The sequence below is a fragment of the Sinohyriopsis cumingii genome, chromosome 4, assembly GCF_028554795.1.
Source record: "Sinohyriopsis cumingii isolate HCF-2022 chromosome 4, ASM2855479v2, whole genome shotgun sequence".
Lineage (NCBI taxonomy): Eukaryota > Metazoa > Mollusca > Bivalvia > Unionida > Unionidae > Sinohyriopsis > Sinohyriopsis cumingii.
Window position 1 is genome coordinate 85,980,270 of NC_142964.1, and position 26,543 is coordinate 86,006,812.

At 34.6% G+C, this 26,543-nt stretch overlaps 1 protein-coding gene across 3 annotated transcripts in view; it reads right to left on the bottom strand.

Moving 5' to 3' along the window:
- Window positions 1-26,543, bottom strand: part of LOC149801591 (NBAS subunit of NRZ tethering complex-like) — a 249,282-nt gene that overhangs the window by 77,576 nt on the left and 145,163 nt on the right. For all 3 annotated transcript variants that reach the window (XM_089955839.1, XM_089955838.1, XM_089955840.1), the window contains exons 37-46: window positions 24,759-24,854; window positions 21,279-21,400; window positions 20,831-20,918; window positions 19,148-19,462; window positions 17,073-17,202; window positions 14,838-14,914; window positions 12,678-12,978; window positions 8,090-8,156; window positions 6,883-6,993; window positions 4,713-4,957 (exon numbers count right to left, since the gene is read on the bottom strand). In XM_089955839.1, the coding sequence (XP_089811965.1) occupies window positions 4,713-4,957; window positions 6,883-6,993; window positions 8,090-8,156; window positions 12,678-12,978; window positions 14,838-14,914; window positions 17,073-17,202; window positions 19,148-19,462; window positions 20,831-20,918; window positions 21,279-21,400; window positions 24,759-24,854 (1,552 nt within the window). The remainder of the gene's footprint in view (window positions 1-4,712; window positions 4,958-6,882; window positions 6,994-8,089; window positions 8,157-12,677; window positions 12,979-14,837; window positions 14,915-17,072; window positions 17,203-19,147; window positions 19,463-20,830; window positions 20,919-21,278; window positions 21,401-24,758; window positions 24,855-26,543) is intronic.

Below are 26,543 nucleotides of genomic sequence, written 5' to 3' on the forward strand. Positions count from 1 at the left end.
TCCCTTACATTTTCACTTTGTAACTTAGAGAAATAAATTATGTGCTGATTTTACTAAACTTGTTCATTCACTTGTTTGTGTTACTTAGTTTAAGACCTAGATTCATAACACTAAGAAAGGCAAATATGCTTGTATGATACGTAAGGACAGTCTTGAAAGGCAACAAGTTAATAGGAGAGGACTTAAGTGATGAGATGATGTGCCAATTTTAAAATAGAAAAAGGGAAGTTGTTCAATAGTTGCCATTTTATCCATTTGCATGCTAAAATCAGGTCGATGAAAATCCTCCTGAGTTGAAATTTTAAAATCCTCACCAAATTTTCCATATCACCTGATGTAATAACTACTGCTGTTGTTGTTGTGGGTTTAATGCCATTTTTCAGCAACAACAGGCTGTATATGGCAGTCAGCATAACTGGTGGAGGAAGAAGCTGAGAAAAACCCTGATAAGAACAACCAACCAACTGGACCTGATGTATGATAAGCTGACTTATTTGTTCTGTCACATGTATGAAACTGACAAACAAAAACAGTATGACTTTAATTAACACTTTTATGAAAATAAGTACCCATAAAAGAGAGGAGGGAAAGGAGTTAATAATCTGGCTAGCATCTGAGTGCAACATTCTTCGGTAAACAAATCTTCTACAGACTATCTTAAAAGCAAAAAGTATTCAAAAATGATAGTGCATGTTTATGGAACTGTTTATTGCTGTTTAAGGGCTATAAAGACATGTGATACTAATGTGTGGTATTTTAATTATTTTCATTAGGATTCATAAATTAAAGCCCAATTTAAAACAAATTAAAATAAAAATGAAATTTTCATTGTACATGATTTTATTATTATGGTGCTGCTGTTGTCCTTATTGTTGCTATTGTAAATGTATTCATTCCTTTTTTATTAATTGCATCTGTCGTTACATTTATGTCAAGTCTGACACAGATACCAATTTTTCTACCTAATTTACTTGATCAAAAATACTTTAAAACTATTCAGCATAAAATGCTAAACTAAAAGATATCCAATATTATGATTCAAATTATATATATATATATATATATATATATATATATATATATATATATATATATATATATATATATATATATATATATATATATATATATATATACAGTAGTCCCCCTCTTGAATGGCCCCCCTGACCAGTGGCCACCCGCTCCTTATGGCCAGAATCCATTGGCACAAATGAGTTTGTGTTCAACAGTACCCCTCACGAAAGGCCACCCGGCTAACGTGACCAGCATATTAGTGCAATAATATAAAATGTACCCCTCACAAGCGGCCACATTTTATTTTAATATGTATCCAGAACCAGTATTTTATTCATAACGTGTGTTAAGTAATCCGATTTCTATTTCCGAATGTCAGGTTTTCATTACTGGAAGTGTGTTGTTGTTGTGGGGTTTAACGCCATTTTTCAGCACACAATAGGCTATACATGGCGGCCAATATTAATGGTGGAGGAAGAACCCGGGAAAACCCGGAAAGAACCACCGACCCTCGAGAAGCTACTGGCAAGCTTTCTCACATACCCACATCATTACTGAAAGAAGTGTTGACTAAAGTACATGTACCACTAAGGTTAATATTATATCATTTATGTCTCATGAGAAGCCACATTTATTCCATAAAGCCGAGAAAGACTAAAATTTTAATCTATACAAAAGGGTAAGTACATGTAATCCGATTAGCCTTACTGCTGTGTTATCATGAGATGTCCGGTTTAGTCACTCTGATAATTGTTAAGATTAAAATTATTGAACAGTAGTAACAGCTGAGAAGTGGCAGTATCGATGTACAATACACAAGTCAGCAGGAAAATGGTTTGATAGCCTTTATGGCTTTCCTTAGCAAGATGTTGAGCTTGTTCACTTTGATTTTTAGAGGCTATTACTACTGACAATAATTGTCAAGATTACAAATCTTAATGGCCACAAGGTCAAATCTGTGTGATGTTAATGGTACACAATGAAGCTGTTTTGGCTTCTCTCACTTAGTGTAAAGAAATGTATAAAAACAATAGGGTACCAGACTAAGACTAATGAATCACGTGACAAGATCACTTCCTTTAAAAACACATGGCAATTTGTTTAAATGCATAAAAAACTATTTTATCAGTCTTGTAGTTGGCAACTTGAATATCTTACTGCAAAAAGATCAACATGTCATCGAGGAAAAGAAAAATTCTCAGTATAGAAGAGAAAGTGAAAGTAATTCAACTGACCAAAAAAGGGGGGGGTGTTCAAGGATCCTTGTAGAAAACTGTGATGTCGTAAAGACTCAGATAAACAATTTTGTGAAAGATAAGGAAACAATTCTGCTGAAGTGGGAAGGTGGACTGGATCGTTTGAGCCAGGAGATGTTTGTATCCTGATTTGAATGACAAGGTTTTGAATGGTTTTGCACTGCTCATGCTAAGAAAATTTCACACACTGGTCGAAAAATCCAAGACAAAGCAAAAATTTTGTCAGTTGAAATGGGATATGATGACTTTACCACAAGTAACGGATGGTTGCACAAATTTCAAGTCTGACACAATATTAAGTGTTCTGTCCTTAGTGGAGAATCAGCTGATGATAATGTGTGTGTGATTAGGATTTTTAACGTAGCTTTACCAATTTTTCAGTCATATAGCTACGATGTCTGCAGTGTGGCAGTGTGTGTGTGTGTGTGTGTGTGTGTGTGTGGTGTGTGTGTGTATATATATATATATATATATATTTTTTTTTTTTTTGGGTGGTCAAGATATGAATAAAACTGGTAAGACAAATTCAATGCAATAATAAATCTCAATGTATAGGTACCTTAACCTAGGAACAACTTGACTGGGACATGTTCTGGTTATCTGCACTTTACCTATCTGGGAATAGCTTGACTGGAACATGTTCTGGTTACCTACATTTTACCTAGTTGGGAACAGCTTGATTGGGACATGTTCTGGTTACCTACATTTTACCTTGCTGGGAACAGCTTGATTGGGACATGTTCTGGTTATCTACACCTTACCTATCTGGGAACAGCTTGACTGGAACATGTTCTGGTTATCTACACTTTACCTATCTGGGAATAGCTTGACTGGAACATGTTCTGGTAATCTGCACTTTACCTAGCTAGGAACAACTTGACTGGGACATATTCAGGTTACCTACACTTAACACAGCTGGGAACAACTTGACAGGGATATGTTCTGGTTACCTACACTTAACACAGCTGGGAACAACTTGACTGGGATATGTTCAGGTTAATCATTACATGGCATGTTTTACCAGCTTTTAAACTGCTGGAGTAGACAGAATAATGTTATTTTATCAGCAAGGTTTATTGACAGGAGTAGATAGAACAATGTCATTTTATCAAAGTTTATTGACAGGAGTAGATAAAACAATGTCATTTTAATCACTGTTTATCGACATGAGTAGATAGAACAATGTTATTTTATCAAGATTTATTGACAGGAGGAGACAGAACAATGTTATTTTATCAAGATTTATTGACAGGAGGAGATAGAAGAATGTTATTTTATCAAGGTTTATTGACAGGGGTAGATAGAACTGTTAATTTATCAGGGTTTATTGACAGAAGAAGATAGAACAATGTTATGTTTTCAAGATTTATTGTAGTTTTATCAAGGTTTATTGACAGGAGCAGATAGAACAATGTTGTTTTATCAAGGTTTATTGACAGGAGTAGATAGAACAATGTTATTTTATCGAGGTTTATAGACAGGAGTAGACAGAACAATGTTATTTTATAGGCAAGGTTTATTGACAGGAGTAGATAGAACAATGTTATTTTATCAAGGTTTACTGATAAGAGTAGACAGAACAATGTTATTTTATGGGTATGGTTTATTGACAGGAATAGACAGAACAATGCTATTTTATAGGCAAGGTATATTGACAGGAGTAGATAGAACAATGTTATGTTATCAAGGTTTATAGACAGGAGTCGATAGAACAATGTTATTTTATCAAGATTTATTGACAGGAGTAGATAGAACAATGTTATTTTATAGGCAAGGTTTATTGACAAGAGTAGATAGATCAATGATATTTTATCAAGGTTTATTGACATGAGTCGATAGAACAATGTTATTTTATAGGCAAGGTTTATTGACAGGAGTAGGTAGAACAGTGTTATTTTATCAAGGTTTATTGACAGGAGTAGATAGAACATTGTTATTTTATAGGCAAGGTTTATTGACAGGAGTAGATAGATCAATGATATTTTATCAAGGTTTATTGAAGGGAGTAGATACAACAATGTTATTTTATAGGCAAGGTTTATTGACAGGAGTAGATAGATCAATGTTATTTTATCAAGGTTTATTGACAGGAGTAGATAGAACATTGTTATTTTATAGGCAAGGTTTATTGACAGGAGTTGGTAGAACAATGTCATTTTATCAAGGTTTATTGACAGGAGTAGATAGAACAATGTTATTTTATCAACGTTTTTTGACAGGAGTAGGTAGAACAATATTATTTCATCAAGGTTTATTGACAAGAGTAGATAGAACATTGTTATTTTATAGGTAAGTTTTACTGACAGGAGGTGCCAGTATGTTGTGTGTGTGTAGTTGTGGATGCATTGTTCTACATCAACAGTATCATCAATGGGACGTTTGTGCTTTTATGGCCATGGGTTTATATAAATGATTACAAAATATTATTGTAACAAATCCTACCTGGAGCAATTGGTTTTATCCTCTTCAGCAGTTTCACATGGGCATCAGCATTTAGTCCCCCTTCCAAAGCCTCGTTACAACCTATTAGCAGCGTGTAGTAATACAACAACTGGGCATGATTAGTGCCAGCTATGATTGGATAGACGTAAGTTGACATTCGCTGACAAAGCTCAGAAGGCTGGCTCTTTAGCATGGATAAAATCTCCTTGTTGGCAAGTCGAGTGTTTATTTCTTCTGTAGAAAGCCTGGCAGAATAAAAATAATGTTTTTCTCAACACTTAGCCATTTCCATCATGACACTTACTGCAAATCCACCACATTTTTCATGTTTCAAGTCGATGTGTAATTATTATATTTTGACAGCATTAATATGGTCCATGTTTACAAAGAAAGTTGAAATGATGTCAGCATGACTGGGAAAACAAGCTGGCAAAAGTGAACAAGTTAGCAAGAGTACCATGAGTGAAATATTATATGCTCATCAAGTTTAATAGTCCTCTATGCAGATAGCTAAATGTTTTGTGAATAAACCAGTTTTCTTCTTTCAGTCCCAATGACCATGACTTTTGACCTCCAAATCAAAAGGATTCTTCCCTCTCTCAAATACAAGTGATCCATAGAGTTTGATTCAAGTCTGTGGTGTAGACTAATTGTGTTGTGTAGAAACCATTTTTCTTTTTTTATTCACAATGACGTTGACAACTGATCTTTTGAAACCAAAATTTATAGGCTTCTTCCTTACCACAAGTGCATGTTTGGTCCAGGTATGTGATGTAAACTATTGTTATTGTGTAGAATTCATTTTAAAATGACCTTGACTGCTGACCTCTTGACCCCAAAGTCAATAGGCTTCTTCCTTACCCCAGGTGCAATTCATGTACAAAGTATGATCCAGGTCTGTGATGTAGAATAAATGCTGTTGTGTATAAATAATTTTTTTCAGTTATAGTGACCTTGAACTTTTACCTTTTAATCCCTAACTAAATTGGCTTGTTTCTTACCCAAAGTGCAAGCCATTCACAAAGTTTGGTCCGGTTGTGTGATATAGAACTAATTCTATTGTATGCAAACTATTTTTCTTCTCTTAGTCACAGTGACCTCAAATTTTGACACGTGTCCCCAAATTAAAAGGACTGTTCTTTACCCTAAGTGCAAGTGATCCACAAAGTTTGTTAATTGTAGATGGTGGAGAACTGGAATTATTGTACAGAAATGAAATTGGTAACTGACAGAAGAACAGACAGAATGACAGCTGGGCAATATGATTAACAATATAATCTAACCTTATGGCAAGGATATTTTCAAGAAATACCATTTTCTTCAGTGATTAAATTTGTGGTTTATAGCAACCTTGAAAACAAAATGCACGTAAATTGGTAACTCACAATAATTCATAGTTTACTGGTATTAAAACCAAATTCCATTCATTTGTGTGATTATCTCACTAAACATATGCTATTTCCGTACGAAGTAAAATGACTTGTTAACACTTTACCTCATAGAGTCTGTTGCTGTGTTGACTTTCAATCTACATGTGCCCAAGCCACACAATGCAGCGTGCTATAGATAGAACTCCCAATAGACATAGGCACATATTAAGTTCAACATAAACTGTAACCATTTCACCTTTTTTGTGCACATCTGTTATCCAAGGTAATGTTGAAGAGTAAAATCTGATCTTTATAGCTGCATACTTTTTTTTTTCAATGAAGAATTTTTATATGCTACAAACTCATTCACCATCAAGTCAGTGAAACTGTATGACCAACCATAGCTGACCTTGAAATCTGCTGGTTATCTATGTCTACATTGCTAGATCATCCATCCGAATTTGACAAATTATCAAAAATCACTGTTGCCTGCATGACTGGTACTTATATCTGACTTACAGAAGCCTTCATAGTTGTACCTCGAATCATCCAAAGTCAAGTTAGTGCCAAATTAAATCTCTGGCTTCAGTTTTGGAGAATGAAGACTCCTAAAGTCCAAGGTTCAAACATGCATATCAGTAAGAGTTTGTCCATCTAAAGTTAGCTGCTTTCAACAGTATTTCAGGTTTCCTCTACCAAAAAGTCTATAGAAACCATCAAAACTTATAAACATATGCTGTTAAGTCCAATTTTAAAATTGAAGCAAAACAAATAGAATTTAAATTTAGATGTTGGCTTACCCGCTATCTGTGAAGAGGTATTCCACATGGGCCATGTAAATCTCCCACAATGGTACATCATGTTTCTGAGCCAAGGAGGTGCATATGCTGAACACCTTACTCTCTAGACTCCTGAAATCAAAACAAAATTTGAAAAATCTAAAATTTAAAATTTCAGCTGTGTTTTTAATAATAAATCCTTAATGTATATCTCATGTTGGTGCAACACAAGTCTGTATATCTCAAGTATGTGTTTCTCAGTTATGTATATCACAAGGCTGAATATCTCAATTATGTATATCACAAGTTTGTATATCTCAGGTATCTATATTACAAGTTTGTATATCTCAGTTATGTGTATATATATATATATATATATATATATATATATATATATATATATATATATATATATATATATATATATATATATATATATATCTCATGTGTATCTCAGATATGTATACCACAAGTCTGTACATCTCAATTATATATCACAAGTCAATTTAGCAAAAGTTCATGTATCTCAAGTATGTGTTTCAAAAGACTTTTGAAGGGGATATTAATCACACTATGAATTCATTTTCTAAATGCTAATTTATGTATGTTTGCAAAACAAAACAGCTTTGGTACTTAAATTTGTAAGAGGGATGTAGATCCATCTATCCTATGGATGGCTTGGAATGAAGTGCCTCTTGAACTTAGACACAATGACACTGTGATCTCATTCAAGAATTCTTTAAGAACTCACCTATTTAGACCGCAAGAAAAGACTTAAAACTTAAAAATGTTTCTTAACTCTTAATTATTTCAGCATGCTATTGTTTGTAATTTCATGTTATTTGTGTTTGTAATCTTGTATATATATATATATATATATATATATATATATATATATATATATATATATATATATATATATATATATATATATATATATATATATATGTATGTGTGTGTGTGTGTGTGTGTGTGTGTGTGTGTCCTTATGTGGTTACTAATAGTGTAAAGCACTTAGCATTTATAGATTAAGTGCTGTACAAAGTCCTTATTATATCTATGTATGGATCATCGTTCCTTTGGCTTTTAGCCAGGACAACCACAGATTCCATGACAACAGGAATGCCACAAATCAAAGTGAATTCAGAGAAACTGAAATTTTGGAAATGACAAAATACAGTTTGGTTTAACTTGAATAAAGAAGGAATATTTTAAATAAATATCTTACATTGCAAGGCCAAGAACTGTCTCCCTTTTATATTCAGCATCTTCAGCAAATCTCACAATATCAATACCTAATAGAAAAAGAAAATCACATAATTCTCATTATCTTCTGAAATAGCCTGCTTACAACTGAAGGTACTCGGCTTAAAGTTAATGCAAGAATATAACAAAAAATGAAATAGTATTTAAAAAATAGATGGATAAAATGCTAAAATTTGTAAAGGCTCTGAAGCCATCTGCTAGCAGTTAATGACAAAGCTGTGTCCGATGGTTTTCAAGGCTACCCTCAAATTTGAGAACTTTTCAAGGTTGTACAAACCATAATATGGAGTAAATCAAACCTGAGTGATGTTTTTCTAATGAAAAGCTTCACACTAGAGTTGCAGAGCAGAAATGAAATTCTTCAGACATGGCATTTAGGAATATAGAGGAATTCCGAAAACACTGTTTTGTTGAAAGAAAACCCAACTTTGATGGGCTAAATCAACATTTCAGTGTAACATCAAATTCATTCTGTCCATTGATTTAGAATAAGACATGACATGACCACTCTAACCACTAGACAGCAACAGGGTTAAATGTCAGGGGCATAAGTCTATCGTGTGCATTAAATTTTGCATATAAAGCTGGTCTATGATTATGCTATGACCAATGACCAATTACAAAACTACTTCATGTAATTAGCTCCTTCTTTTCCACATTACTACCAGCTTGATATGACTATCATAAATGAAATGGCAAAAACTGGTACACTCTAAACATACAATAATTCAGTACACTCAACACATGCATAAAAAATGTTATACTTAACACATACATAAACTGATACAATCTACATAAAAATACATAAATCTGGTTCGTTCAATACACATATAAAGAATGGTATATTTTACAATATACATAAACTGATACACAATAAAAATACATAAATCTGGTTCATTCAACAAACATATAAAGAGTGGTATATTTTACAATATACATAAACTGATACACTATAAAAATACATAAATATGGTACACTCAAGACACATATAAAGAGTGGTATACTTTACACTATTCATAAAACTGATACAAATCTACACAAACAAAAATCTGGTACACTCTACAATACATAAATCTGGTACATTCTAAACATAAATCTGGTACACCATACATACATAATTCTGTTACACTACACACACAGATAAATCTGGTACACTGCACACATACATAAATCTGGTATAATCTACACATATAAAATTCTGGTACACTGCATACATAAATAAATCTGGTACTCTCAATACTTACATAAAAAGTGGTATAATTTACACATATAAAACTGATACAATCTACACTTACATAACTTTGGTACATTCTATACATTCATCAATCTGGTACACCATACATACATAATTCTGGTACACTACACACATAAATAAATCTGGTACACTCTACACATACATAAATCGAGTATAGTCTATACATAAATAAATCTGGTACACTCTAAACATACATAAATCTGGTATAGTCTACACATATATAATTCTGGTACACTGCACAAATACATAAATCTGGTTCACCCTACATGTTCATAATTCTGGAACACTGCACACCTTAAAGCTGTCAACGGGTACCCAGGTACTTGCCCATTCATAATAATCTGGGTAATATAATGGGCAACTGGGTATCCATCTTACTTTTTTTAAAAACCTCCCAAAAAAATACATGTTTCCAAGTTCAGATCAAAGACATCAGGAGCAAGTGATACACATAATGACTACAGTCTGAAGCTCACATTGTGTGACTATTAGCTGCTGCGCATTTATCCGTTGTTAGACCACTGTCTAATTTCCTTATTTTCTATTTATAGTAACTGTACATAAAACATTTCCAAGAAAACAGACAGGTTTCTTGAATGTGAAACCACATGTCACAGATTCATTATATTTTGATACAAACTTATGTAGTAGACCAGTCTAAATTGAAAAAAAAACATGGCACCAGATATTAATTGAAACCAGCTTTATCGATGTGACTCATGAAAAATGTTAGAGGAGAGGGGTTTTGTCAAACTTAAAACATGTTGCATCAGGAAAAGGACAAATCAATAGCGCTTAAAAAAGTTTGAAAGAAGAATTTGACTGATGTTAACAGCATACATCATTTATGGACTTCATGACCATTCAACAAAAGTTTGACATGTATACAAATTAAAGTGAGTGTTATGCATAAATAATTTATCAATTTGTTTTGTGTCTATACTTTCGTACTAATCCACATGGATTTAGCCGATTTGACAAGAATTTTAACTGCAGATCCAGGTAAGAGGCAAAAATGTATGTTTTTCATATAGTTTTTTTGTAATTATGGCATGTAATATATGGATTGCTCTTTCTATGCTCAGATTACGTATGTTTGACACTTATATTAGTAATAATTACACTTAATACCTCTCTTGGGGGTTGGCATGTATGAACCTACAAAAAAGGTTCACATTTAATCTAATTTCTCTTTGAATGGGTACCAGGTAACTGATCATTAGGATCGACAGGTACTGGTAGAAGTTTCCTGAAATTCTTACAGCTTTAGCACACATAAATAAACCTGGTACACTGTACACATACATAATTTTGGTACACTACACACATTAACAAATCTGGTACACTGTACACATACTTAATTCTTATAGATTACACTCATGCATAAATTTGGTTCACTCAACACACACATAATTCTGGTACATTCTACACATACAATATTTTGGTACTCTCTACACAGACAGTGTGAGCCTGCTATAACACAGTAGTTGGGAGCCATAGAACCTGACCATGTTATAGACCGAACTATGTTATAAGCAACCAGGTCAGTTTGCTGAAGAAGATTATGCATGTACCCCCAACAATTTGTGGGAGGCTGGTAGGTAATAAATGCAGGCAGTAAAATACATGCTTCATTTGCACAGTTAAATCATTGCACGTTAAATGAGAAATACACCTGTAGTGAAAACAGAGAAGGCATATAAAATAATTTACTTTAATTTAGAGAACCATGGATTGGTACATATACTTTTATACCTTTTATATATACATGAATAGAGTATCACCACCATGTAATCACCCGCAAATCTCATCACATACACTGAATCCACAATATAAGTAATTCCATAAAAAATATGCACACACACATATTTAAAATTTTCAATAATTTAGTCACAGGTCATATAGGTCTGAATTCAGTGGAAAAACATAACACAATCACGTAATGAATGATGAAGCACATTTACTTTTCAGTACATCCCAAGTCAGTAAAAGTTAGTTTGCATTTTAAGCCGCCGTTGGCAGCGTTCATAAGCATAAACTTTTTCAGTGCAAAATGGAAACGTCCAAAACACAGTAAACGTGTTCCAGTCATATTGGAAAATGAAAAAATCCATCAGATTCCATTTCTTTTATTTAAATTTGGTACTGACTTAATTTGAAGAAAGGTTCTTTATTTTTATTGAAGATTGTAGTCAGCTTTCTTTGATGAAGGGTGCATGCATTATTGAGGTCACCGCTAAAGGACAGCTTTGGAGAACAAAACAAATGCCCATTTCTTATTGCAGTGGCATCATTTAATAATAGTATTGCATGATTGAGACTGATTTTTTCCATTTGCTTAGTATGTTTTCAAAACAATCGGTGCTTCAAAGGTAAATTGTTTTCTTTGAAATTTCAGCAATCTATTTTATCTGGGTACATTTTTAAAAAAGGAAATAGTCATTTGGTCAACTGCAGTTACTATTCCTCCATGCCTACTGAAGAGACCAACAAGTAAGATGTTTTTGTTTTTTTTACATTTGTGGTGCTACCTTCCATGCATGCATCAGAAATTTAACAAAGGGTCAACGGATGATTGAAACGCAGGTGTTCTGGTCTGATGACAGGGATTACTACAGAACATGTGAGTGTTCTGAAGGATTTAATTCTGAGTGAAAAGAAGAGGAATTTTACTTACCATGCACATATAAATGTCAGTCTATATAAATATATTAATTACTAGCGAGCAGCCGAAAATCTGACCAAAGATAGATTAAGAGATAATGCCTTGTTTGGTTGATCTACGCTACCAGAAATGTCAATAAAAAAAAAGAAAGCAGATACCTCACAACATACTGCTTAAAATAATGATGCTGATCAGGGCTATTCCATTTAAACATAAATGGTAAGTAGGGAAGGCGGTTTTTAAAAAATATATGCCAGGGTACTTTGATTTCATGGAGTTCATATTAAAATGATAAGAAAATTCCAATTGCATGTATCGGTGAGTACCCCACTTTAAAAGTGCCTTCCCTGGGTCCCATGTGTGTTTTAATGGAACAGTCCTTAATGGAAGAAAAAAAAACAAGACAAGCATTTTGTACCAAATGACATCAGTTGCAAAATGAGACTGCAGGTTAAACATACAGTTTTAAGTATGAAAGCAGCCATTTTGTGATCTTCTGTTAAATAAATATAAAAGTCAGTTCAAGGGTGGATAAGTTAAGCAGAATTTACACAATTTCATATGACCTTCCTCTCACCATTATTTTATGGGCAATAGTTACATATCATTTTGTGTATGTACAATATTCACCTCGACCCAGCTTCTGCAGTATTTTTGCCTGTGTGTAGTCTTCAAGCATCTCATTGTAGTGTTTCAACTTGTCCACTAGCACCATCACATCAGCTGGCCAATCAAAATCCAACTTCTGGGTTACCAAATCAACGACTCTTTGGATAACTCTGGTGGGAGGGTGTGTGTAGAGATTGTAGAATTCAGTAGTTGAGCAAGGTTTTGTAGCAGCAAAGATCTGCAGCGCATAGTAATACATGGCCAGCTGCAGTGAGATATCAGTGCTGGGAAAACCATCAAAGCATTTCTCTGCCTCAGATGGCTGCAATGGAGACACACAACTTGAATCATTTCCATTTTATTACCACTGTACATGTAATTATTTCATCTCTTATATTTGTGAGTGGGCAAAACAGTATTAGTATTATATTATTTTTTAACCACTAAATCTCATTATAGATTATAATAAAAATTAGTTGTAAAACATGTAATTAGTATCAGGATGTAATATACACTTGTAAAATAATAAACAAAAAAAATTGGACAATGTTATGACTACACAATTTTAGAGACCTTCTGTCTATTTTTGTGACAAGAAATGTTTGAATTGTTAATTTGCATAAAATCTTCATTCTGTCAATAAGAGCATGTTCATCCTAAAGCCTTTTGTTCTGTTTGTGGATTTAATTTAAATGACTTTTAATTTGGCAACAAAAATTGCAACAAGAAGTCTGTGCAAAAATTATCCACAGATGATAGTACACACACATGAAAAGAAACAATTATAAATTAGGTCTATGCGTTTTACGTTATTTCATTTATACACTATTGTCAGCTGAGACTTGTTAAGTTTAAATCCAACTATTTAGAATAATTTTAATTAACTGATGTGAAAGATCAATTCTGTTATATAAATAAGTAAACAAATATTTGGATTTAAATATTCCTATTCCCTACCTGAAATGCAGATTTTACTATAAAAATTGATAAGATGAGCTTCCTCTTTTTGGCAGCTTGTGTAGTTATGGTATACTTAACACCTATCTGCATGTGTGAAGATGAGAAACATACATGTAAGTACTCTTTCTAAGCTATATTTTTAAAAATCAAAATAATGTGAATTTGTCAAACTGTTTACTTGCTGGATATAAATTGTGAAATTCTGTAGAGAATTTGAAGACAGTTAAACAGATTAGTTCTACTCAGCAGACCTACAGTAGAGAGCAATTTGTTCAGAGAAATGAAAGATATATACTTGACTGAAGTTTGTATTTGTGCCATAGGTGTAACACCCTCCTCCATCCAATTTGAGTGTTTTTTGTTTGACAGATGCTATAATTGGTCTCTAACATGCTTGAATACTATACAATTATTGGAAAGTCCACCTGTGCCTCCATCTAGTTATTCAGTGGACAACTGTAACATCTGTCTAAAACTCCATTCACTTGTATGTGCATTCTACACATCTGCCCTCTCAATCTGCCCATCTGTTTGTCTGTGCACAGGGCCATCCATTAACCTGTTCATCCATATCTGTATGTCCTTACATCTGTTTGTTTTCATCTATAAATTTGAGTTTGTCTGTCCACCAATTTATTCATCAATCCATTTCAATTTTTTACATGTTTACAAATTCCCCATTTGTTGACAAGAAAACTGCTGATCCCCAATTGTCCAAAATTTTGACTACATGCTATATTTATAATTTAACTTTTGATTACCTCTAAGAATATTATCTTAGGGTTTATGTGTGAAAAATAAAAATGTGTATTAATGAGACCTCAGTAAATCCCAAAAGTTAATATTACTCCTTAGAAATGCATACTTCAAAATACCTTGAGTATAGGTACAATATCTGATGCAGTCTGACTACAAGATCTGCTTCTCTCTGGCCAAAATAAATATACTTTGCATTCTGGACTGACTTTTTCATTGTGGGAAGGGGGGGGGAGGAGACATAACATTTTCAAGTTTAAATGTGGTTTTTAGAATTAATACAGTTGTAATAAACACCTCTGTCCAATACTGGTGTTAACAAAAAGGTTTGGAAGTACAAAATCATGGCATTTTGTGTGACATATTGTGTAAAGCAGGTTTGAAGCACACATTTTTAAACATCTATACTTAGATCTGTATAATACTGTATTATTTTCAACAATATACATGCAAAGAGTTACTTACCCGATCCATGGCCAGCAGATAAGCCAGACCTAAACTGCTATCGGATGCCAATGTTGACCCAGCTAACTGAAGCAGCACTGTGAATATGGAAAATTCAAACTGACAGTCCTGGCAACAACAATTTCACCACCATTGTGAACCCATGCCATGCCCACAACCTTCATCATGACCTTGGTTGGTATGTCCCCTATGTAACCTACTGTAATATCATTGCATTAGCCAATACCTTTATATAATGGATAATGACCATAAAAGACAATATCTAAGACTCACTTCCCTTACAAATGGAACCTCAGTATAATGGAAACCTGTCTATATATACAAAATGTCATAGTCCCATAAGCAACTGTCCTTTACAGACTGGTTTAACCTTAATATAAAGATAAGCATTCCAGACGACAGCATGTTATGGTCCCTTCAGTGGCTTTCCTTTATAAACTGGTTTAACCTTGATATAAAGAAAAATGGTCCATTGTGAAAAAATTTATGATCACTTGAGTCACCATCCTTTATAGACTGGTTTAACCTCAATATAAAGGGCAAAATTTCATAATCTCTTGAGTGAATATCCTTTGGAAAGAGGCTTATCTTAATACAGCAAAAACCCATTATAACATGATGAAGGTCCATATGTGCCATTATGCTATATCATGCAATATCCAACCAAGTCAGTTAACTGAAGAAAATGACATGATATGTATCCTCTTAGCTATACAGAGGGTGTGTGTGTGTGCAGGGCACAATGAACTTCAGCGATGCAGTCACCATCTTGATGCATATTAAACAAGAAATACTTATTTGGAGTAATTTTATTAACAATCTTTCAGAGGGTTGGTATCATGTTTTCTTGATGTTCTTCTCAATTTTGTTGAGGTCACTCTGTAACTTGCTCCCTCACTTGTATTACAGTCTCTGCTTTTGGTCCCTGCTGTATGCAAGTTATCAAGAGAGAAGTGTACTCAGTGAAGTCTTACAAAATATATTTCAATTACAATTCAATCTGGGATGTTCATTTCATTTAACTTCATTCTCTTGGCTCTACTATATCCTGTGTCCTTGTATCTGCTCAGTTACAGTAGTTCACTTTCTTCAGTGCCGCTCCTTAACCAGTTGCATGCTCAGAGTTATTGCCCTTGTTGCAACTCCACAGTGCATTGCACTTTTATTTATATATCTGGCTCCACAATTAGTTCCACCCAGACTGGTATAGACAGGTCCATACTTAGTGGCACCAGGATTGGTTTAGACAGGCCCATAGTTAGTGGCACCAGGATTGGTTTATACAGGCCCATAGTTAGTGGCACCAGGACTGGTTTAGAAAGGTCCATAGTTAGTGGCACCAGGGCTGGTCTAAACAGATCCATAGTTAGTGGCACCCAGCTGGTATAGACAGGTCCATAGTTAAAAACAGGTCCATTGTTAGTGGCACCCAGCTGGTATAGACAGGTCCAAAGTTAAAGACAGGTCCATTGTTAGTGGCACCCAGATTGGCACTGGCACTGTGTCCCTAACTCTGTCCATGCTAAAGATTCTGGTTTAAATCTTAATCCCATAAAATTTGGAATTTCCAGAATTTTATCAATATGATTTGGAATGCCCAATTTTCACTAAATATTTGTAATAATTCCACAAAATCCAGAATGATTGGAATCTATATCATTTTCATATGCAGGGCAACCTATGTGACCAGAGATTAGACTATATCATATATAAAGTATGTAGTAAACATATTACAGGAATCTAAAAGGGCTAGGTAAAGCCAATAAAATTCTACTTTGTATATGAGGCTACATTATATACATGTATGTAATAAAAAAGGTAAACAACTGTATGTGTACTAGATTTGTTTTTTGGGTCTTATATACTAGATTTGCATTTTGAGACTCATTCTGACAACATATTTTAAGTGTCCCTATCCAATGAGAGGTCTATATGGCTGAAACAATACCAGTTTCACTGAGTGAGGCAAATGAGGGTGGATAACTCCCCTTGAGTGGGATGTCCATTACAGGTTATTTTTCTGACACCCATTCCAACTTTCCAGGGGGGAGATTACATGTAACCAATTTGGAATTCAACTATATGTCAAAAGGTATTGTAAAAACTACTTTTTTAAGGATATACTGAACTGGCCTGTTTTAATTTTTCTTTAACAACCTGCCTAAACAAGGTAAGAAGTAAATGATATTAATTTGCAACATATAGCTGCCCTTACTGAGCACAGCCCACACATACCCTCTGATGCAGGCTGGGATTTCTTTCCTTCTGTCAACATTTCCTCCAGCTTAGCTGTCCTCAGAAGGTTCTCACTGGTCTCTACCTCAGGGCTAACCTCAACCTCCATGTGCTGGAAATCTGCAGAATGCTGAAACACATAAGGACCCAGTACAATAAAATGACAGATATCTCAATATAACTGTGGGTTCATGGAGTTTTGATGGTTATTTCATTCCCCAGGATCATTAGTTCAAAATTAATGTGATCTCATCCATGAGTAGCCGATGTGGCTCAGTGGTTAAAGCATTTGCCCTGCAGGACAAGTAACAAACCAAACATTTTTTTGAGCCCTTATCATTTGTTATATTTCTATTTTATATTTTTCTTCAGGTTTAAATCACAGATTATTCTGTTTAATCACTATGGTGTATTATTTTGCTAATTTATATAACTTGTTTTATTGAAATGTGTGCATCTTGTATAATTCTGTAACATAATTTTGTTCAACCCATTATTAATTCTGTCTCAAAGGGTGAGAACTCTACATAATTCAGTCAAGATTTTTCTCTATTTTAAAGTGAACTTCCACTTTTCTCTTTACGAGAAAAATCAAATTCTCAATGAAGACCATTTTTTTTATGTCATCTCTGACCCAGTTTTTAAAAAACGGTCCATTTGGTCCCATGCTGCAATGATCCGTGTAAAGTATTTGTTCCATATATTATTTAACATACAATTGTTGTAAAGAGTGTTCTCAGTGGCAAAAGTTTATACTCATCCAATGAATATTTGTGCAATGGAAACTGATGGAAATGGCAAGAAAGAAGTATGCTTGTAAAACATGGCATCTAAATTTCTGAGAGAGAAAAGGACACCAAAAGATTTGGATAACGGTTTGAAAAATGTGTAGAAATGGGAATGATTCAAATGGAAATTCGATGGAAATGTAGCTGGTCAGTCCATAAGAAAACAACGCCAGAGGACTGGCATTTTGTGATCTTTGCAGGAAAGATTTAAATTACCCTACTTGCAGTGTTTAGATATAGGAGCAGCAGCTAGCTACAAAGTTGCAGCCTCAAGGTGGTAGTAGTAGGTGTACTAATATCAGTACTAAAGCTTCAACCAGCACATCCAAAAGAAGCTGCATACAGAGAAATTGAATATTAGAAGCACAAATTACAGCCAATACATCAATGAGTTTGAAAAGGAGGAAAACCCATGTTGAGAAAAAAAGAAAAGCTTGAACACTGAGCTAATGTCAGTGGTGACAAAAAGGAAAGCAAAATATATTTTCGTCATGGCTGTAAACAAAGCAAGACAGGCATATTAATATTAATATATTATATCCAGTGGGGGAAGAGACAAGTGCATTTATGTGATTATTTGTATATTGCTGATGTATTTTGGTGTTTATTTTGGAACATAATGTGGAGAAAGTGCCATTTTTGTATGAGCTACCACACATCTTTATGAGATAGAACTGAGAGAAGTTTAGAGCCAGTGAATTTGAAAACTTTGCTGTTCTTATTTTGTTCTGGTCTGACAGTGTTACTCTTACCAATGTTTTCATTCTAAATATAATAATTTCACGATTTAGACCATTCTAGTACCAGATCATCATCAGGGCCCTGACTGGGCAAGTGTTGGGCACCTATGTAAAAAGTGAAGCAGGCCTCCTTTGTGACCTTTACTTGACTGATGACAAGTAGGTACAGTAGAAACAAGTAATTGATAACTGATGTTTAATGTTGAGTGGAAATGCAAATATTTATTCTCAAACTGTGAATATGCACCTAATATGCCTAGGCACAAGTAAGTAGAACAGATTAACTGGCATGGTCAATTTTTGCCAAGTCACGGTGAGAGGACCATCGGTTTTGCTGGCAATTTTTTCCTAATTTTTCAAAATCTCGCCAGGAATTAGAGCAGAGGCATTGTTAATTTAGAGCTTTTAGCAAAGACTTTAATTTTCACAAATATGAAAGTTATGGTCATTACTTCTTTTTTCAAAATTTCCATATAAATTGTACCAAAGATATTGACAACTACGAAACTTCTGCATACAATTTATAATTCTTATGTTCATCACTTACGCTGTCAGAATAACAGTTCTCAATGATTCCCTCATAGAAAGGATGACATCCTTGTCGGATAAACTTCTCGTTACTGTCACACCTATCATGTGACATCTGCCGTGTCAATGTTTTGTTCAGCTGGCTGATGGTTCCATGCCAAAACTTGGCATCTGTTACTGTGGAAAGCACTGCACGTGTGGTGCGAGTGGTGGATGACAGAATTTGCTGAGTCTGCTGGAGTGCAGCCCTCGCGGAGAATGTGTTGAGTCGAGACTCTGTTCCCTTGCTTGTGCTGCTATTCTCTACTGTAGAATTTAACTTCTCAAACAGTAACTGAAGCATATAAGAAAGGTATGAATATATTTGCTTAAATTAAGGGTGGCTTTTGCACATATTGACATGTACAGAATTAACGTAATGCTATGTCACAGAAATGGCAAACAAAATATAAAGTGCATGTGGCACTGTCTTTTGCTACTTTAGAACCTGTTTTGAAACAACACTCCTTCTGCCAACAAATTATGGTCTCTCAAGACAGATGAACTTTCATGACAGGTCGAAGCACTATTTAACTAACAAATCTGTGCACTGAGAAAATGGTCTTTCAACACAGGTGGTCTCTTTTTGCTGTGGTCTTCCAAGACAGGATTAAACGTATTACTGAATCTCAATTATCCTTATGTACAATAGCATGAAATTCTTATTTTTATTTAAACTATCTTTTTCTTAGTGTACTACTAGAAAGAAAGAAACTCTCAATTGATGAAACTGTACACAATACAAATTCAATCTAACACTGAAAAAAACCCTGTCCATTTATTAAGAGAAATGGTATCTACTTGTCTTTATTTCTTTCTATCAATTTGTAAACTGTCCAAACAAGTGTAGCTGTGACTGAATTTACATCCAGGTACTAACTCAATACTGAAATGAACTGACATATGTGACTTTCTAAACTTATAGCATCTTTATTTAATTTAGCAAATACGTTTTTTTTAAAAGATGATGTGAAATAAGGTGACCAGGGCCTGCATGTTAGGCCCATGCTCAAAGCACTGCTGTAAAATGCATTACATTGACCACAAGGTCAAGGGGTTCAGCAAGCATGTCATAGAATTAACTGTTTAAGCATCATAATGATTCATCCAATGTACAAATAAAATCCAACATGGGGTTTAGTCAACATAAACAAATGAAAAACAAAACTTTAATCAAAACCTTAAGACAAATGAGCTATATATGCAACCTTGATCCCAAAGTATCAAACATTCATGTCACCAAATCAATTGTCTCAGCTTCGTAATGACTTATCCTAAGTATGAACAAAATCTATCAAAGTATTTTTTTAAAAATTCACAAAAACCTAACAAGTTTTCTATGACAGTGACCTTGACCTCAAAATAAAAAGACTAAGCATGCATGTCACGCCAAATGAACTGTCTTCAAAATGATTCATCCCATGCATGAAGAACAGCCATCATGAGTTTTCGAAATGTAAGCAAATGAAAACCTTTCATCAAAAATCTTTATGCAAATTTTGTACGACTAATGATGTTGATTCGGGGGGGGGAGTTTGCAAAAAGATCAGCAAATGATAAAATGTTTACTAATGTCTTAACACAAATTTTCTATGACTAGGACTGTAATCCCAAGGTAAAAGAGATAAGTACGCATTTTTCCATTAATCAGGTGTCCGTTTACCTGGGTTTCCAGCAAAGCTCTTGCCTGCAGAACTTTTTCTATCATATCAGGGGTGCAGAATGTCACTGCAAATGACAACAGCTCCACCCTAGAAAGAAAAAAGAATAGCATCAGGGGGGCAACATAATTAAAGCACAAAATCATAATATTTTAGAAACATTACAATTTTACAAACACAGCAAAAGTTGCATTGTCAAGGCATAAAAATGAATGAATTCTACAGACATTATTTTTAATGAATTATATAAATGTATTTAAAACACAAATGCCCCTCCACAATGATGCAAAAAAAAACTTAACCAGATGAATGGAGAGAAGGATGAAGAGAAAAAGGTAACAATGTACCTTCCACATTCATGCACAGGCATGCAAATATCTTTTGTGAATTTGGTTTCTTAAAAAAAAATATTTTGCACCTAAATATTTTGAAACATATGACAGGACCTACTTTTGCTTGATGTTATGCAAGCCATCCTGCTTGGCCAGTTGTACACAAACATCCCATGCAGGGCTGTGAACAGAGTGAATTAACTCCACACATATGGAATATGCAAAATCAAAATCCCTGGCCTGCAAAAGATGAGAAAATGTGATTTAAGAAGCAGGAATTATGGATTTTATCTGCTTGTGCATGTGTTTTCCTGTGTGCATGAAGTAGCATGGCGTTTTCTGAGAATGTGACTCAAACCTTTAATATGATTCAAGTTCTACAGTTAATATGATGAACAATTTAAGAAACCAGGAATACTCTATGATGGTGGAGTAAGGTGGGTCTGCAATGGGATCTGTTTAATCACTCACTAAACATAACAAATATATGGGGCTTCAACAGCACAGAGGTAACATATCTCTGTATCTCTCAATTCCTGGGTTCAATTCACAGTTCCAACATGGGCAAGAAACCATAATGTTATCTACCTAAATAAGGTATTTTCTCTTGGTTCTTTTCCTTCTTCACCTGATGCCATACCACCACTCAAGCCTTTGAGAATGTTTTACACAAGTTATCAAAAGCTTGTACTGTTTACTCAAAATAAATCCATGTAAATTTAACAAATGACAGTGTTCTGCACCATTCAGAATCTGGAATTCTGAATAAATATTAAAAATTTTCCTAACAGAAATTTAATGTTACATAGTTTGAAGTTTGGGCAGTTGAATTATCATAATTAACCTAAATAACCCCACCCCACTCCAATTCTCCTGATACCATACTTTCAAAATGTTTAAAAATGTTAAAATAGTACACAAATTTTCAGACACCAAGCAATATTTTTTAACTGACTAAAATTAAAAATTTAAGTTGGATAATAAATTAATTACATTTTACCTGTACTAAAAAACTGATGATTGAGTAGTCAACCATAAGACTGTGAAACTGCTTTGATCACCTCAATTATCATACGGACTGAATGAAGATTTGTCAATACGCAGTAACAAAAACAGCTGACATGCTGCATAACTTTAGATAAAGCAATTCTCAAAACAAAGCTAGCTACAAGCTCATTATAGGTAATGATAAAGGAAAAAGAACCTTTCAACTTGAGACAGCCAGCAGAATTATCTAACCATTTTCATAACTGTAAAATCAATGGTCATCTGTGCTACATTAAGCCAATATATGATTGCAGATTTCTTGACATACGTCATTGGAAAGAGTGCCAAGAAAGACAATGCTTAACTTGTGTGATATAAAGTGTTTAACTATGTATACAGGTTATTATCTTTACTTCCACTTTTCCAGTAAACTAAACTGGGTTTACATTCATTTGTGATAATGCAGCCAACACCTCCAGCATTTCGTAAGTTTTTCTATCTCAATAAATGGTATATTTCCCCTTGAAAAACCTCATTTCTTAAAGTTCATTTTTCAGTCTTCATGCCCTAGAGTAATAATAATGGTGTTCCACAATTCAATTCCTGAACCAGTCAAAGGGATTTGGCTCCATTATTTATTTGGGCAATCTTCACCATATTTGGAGTTTCAGTATCAAGCATTTTTGAGGGAAAACATGGATTATCCAGCAGATTTTTAGACAGTTTGAATATATGTGTACTATTTTGATGATACCAGAAACTTTTACAGACAATCTTTATGTTAATACGCAATGCCAACATTAGAACTGGGTCACATTCATAGACAAGTTTATAGCAAGACTTATCATATTATCTCTGGGTTACAAACATTGGACCTGTTGGAATCTCCAACACAGAAGAGGAACATGAAAAGGAGGGAGCTGGTTAAATTAAGTCCGAAGCCCCCCAGAAACTACTTGGTTCACCCATTCAATGTTCAGAAAATGTATGATCCAAGCCTGACTGAAATGGAATAGTCTGTCACCAACTTGCAGTCTCTGTGGGCATGAGGTTAATCAGTTAATGGCAATTATTGGGAGGCATGGGGAAGAGAAACTCAGTGTTCTTTCTGTCATTCTTTAAAAGTCATGTTGTGGGCAAGTTTGATTTTGTTGACAAGGATACTGTCATCTGTTCCTGTGCCTCCTTTGTGGCAGACTGATGGGGATAACAAAGTGGCGGGGTACTGAGGAGAGCTGGAACATTTCTTGGTACATCCCCAAAAGGCAAAAATTGTGAAGCCAAATAGTTATGATCGATGAAGCTGTAATGGCACACGCCATGGAATGGTGAGCTGCACTATCAATTATATTGACTATGCAGGCTTTCAACACGCCATGGAATGGTGAGCTGCACTATCAATTATATTGACTATGCAGGCTTTCAACACGCCATGGAATGGTGAGCTGCACTATCAATTATATTGACTATGCAGGCTTTCAACACGCCATGGAATGGTGAGCTGCACTATCAATTATATTGACTATGCAGGCTTTCAACACGCCATGGAATGGTGAGCTGCACTATCAATTATATTGACTATGCAGGCTTTCAACACGCCATGGAATGGTGAGCTGCACTATCAATTATATTGACTATGCAGGCTTTCAACTCCCATGCACTTACTACTTTTATTTAACTTAGCAAAATATCACTAAAGTTGCAAATTGAAGCATCAATGACTTTCGTACCTAATTCTGCACCAGTTTTGAAGTTCCCTCAAACACTTTACAATCAACATTAGAGACAACATTTAGAGAAAAGCAGATATGACATTTGTACTGCAGCAAAGTTGTTATCAGTGCTGTACATGTCCATGTTTGAGAGGTGCCAGTGTAAAATATATGAAAAAAATAGTAATGGGCTCTCTGAAAAGAAGGACCTTGAATTCTATGGGTCATGGATTTTGTCTGAAAGATAGTTAGAAATCTTTTGCCGACTGTGACATGCTTGATAAAGGATGCTGTCACTTGTACCAAGGCCAAAGCTTAAACTGGTTGACTACTGGTGCCACTGAGCAGGCATATTTGGATACAATGAGTAAGAGTTTATTCCCTTTGTCTGTAACGTGTATACTGACACTTCATCTTTTTGAATTGCTGGCTTAGAGAGATTGTGAATCTTATATTCATAATTTAATCTGATCAGGAAATGTAGTATTCAAAGAAATTGATAATTTCATTGGCACAGATATTATCCTGAAAGAGAAAAAGTAATTATATTTTAGTGTGCCTAAAGTTTGCAGCTGGGAATTTTTAACTTAAATTGTAAAGAAATAGCTGATTCATTAATGATACTACTGTAACTGCCAATTCATTCTCTTACAATAAATGTTTTCCCTCATATGAGAAAGGTTTTATTACAGCAATCATAATGATTTTAATACTATTGAAAGCTGTGTGAAATCAAACATATTATAGCTGAGTGAAAGCAAATATTAGTGATATTTTCTGCACAAGTACTGAGGAAGGCAACCATTTCTCTGTGTGTGTGTGTGTGTGAGAGAGAGAGAGAGGTACATGAGATTTCAAAACAGATTCAATTGTACAATTCACATGTTTGTGTGACATACCTTTAGGGCTGCCTCTGCTACCAAATGAAGAACTTTACCATCTCTTTGACCCTTTTCATCAGAAGGAATTCTCAACAAATGTCCAAGTCTCAGCAACTATAATACAAATATCAATGTTTTAAATCACATGTACAATAAGACCCTGATCCTGGTAGATGTATCAATGAATGATGAATCTAGCAGTAATGTCTCACGAACTGATGCAAATAGATAATCTGTAATTTAAAACAAGAGGTCCAAGTGAGCTTCAACCTGCTCATCATGATGACATTTACCTAACAGCCCACTAAGCTTCAACCTGCTAAAACATGGCCCATGGTCTGGCACCTACCTGGATGTAAGGAAAAGGTGGATTTGGCAGGACCAACAAACTTTTTTCTTGGGGAGGGTGAAGTTTATAGGCCTCCTGCGCTGGCCACTACAGCCACCAAATCTTGCAATGGGTAAGAAAGTTTTAAAGGAAGCTAAGACCCCTGCTGAGGCAAGGGCCCAACAAACTGTTTATGATTAGGGTGATTCCTTGCCAGTTTAAACAGACCTGGGACCACAGCCAACAACCAATGTTCATTCTGCCTAAGATCTTGAGAAGCCACTGTAGGGTTTAAGTAGAACATTCTTGGTTTGAATGCTCTGTGGCTTTGGACAGAAAGTATTTCCTTTACTGCCATGTCAGATGATTACACTTCTTTATCTCTGGCTGCTGTGTGGGATGGACACTAGATGAACAGAAGAAGCCAATGTGAGTGAATTTACTTCAAGCTCACTCAAGTCCAAACTAGAACTAATAATTCATTGTCTCATCTCTGCTGGTAGCATGAGATAGACCTATCTGTTTTCTCTCCTTGGAGATAGGTCGATTTTTTTTTTTTTACAGTGGCAGCCATCATGGATCAGCATCCTATGAACAAATCTGAAATAGCATTCAACCAGGATGTGTCAAATTTTGTCAAAATCTTGGAGTAATATTTGAACAGAAATTGTAAAAAGCAATTGTGAGTGCATAATACATGGTTGCATGGCCCACACATGGCAGACAAGGGACGAAGCATCAACAAAAAGACCATCCATAAACAACATGGCCCTTGGGCATATTGAGTTACGAAGTAAACATAACAAGACAACAGAGCAAGCTTGATTTTGTTCACCTGGCTAACATTATATTAAAAAATTAAGCAAACTTGAAAAATTAGTATGAGTATATAATTCTGTCCACGCTATCTGGGAATTTTAAAATCTCATCAATATAAACTAATGGTATAACTCATTCTGCTCAGCATCCTGAATGACATCTGCATCTGTAGCTCAGTGAATTTTCAGGTCAGCATCATGAAATTTTGCTACAGGTAACTCATTCATTTTGCACATGAAGTATTTCAACACCATTCAAACTGAAATATAGTGTAACACATTAAAAACAAACTAAAACAGGGTGGTCTGTTTACATCAAATTTTTTATGCTGCCAAGATCTGTGGAAGACTTGATTTGTTTAGCAGTGGTCAGATTTCCTATTTGGTTGTATTCAGTAATAATGTAATTATCATCCCTTTGATTTCTTTGCAGTATCAGCAATGGACTCTTCAGGATGTATGTTGCAGATTATATATACACAGACCACTCTTTTCAGCATGTATAGAATGAATGGTGTTACGTGTTATGTCAATACGAATTATGTTTAAATCAAAATATATTCAGTAAGTTTACCTACATTTCAATACAATGACAAGAAAATTCAACAAGAAACAGATACAGATATCATTTGCAATGCTATGCAGAAGGAAGTATAA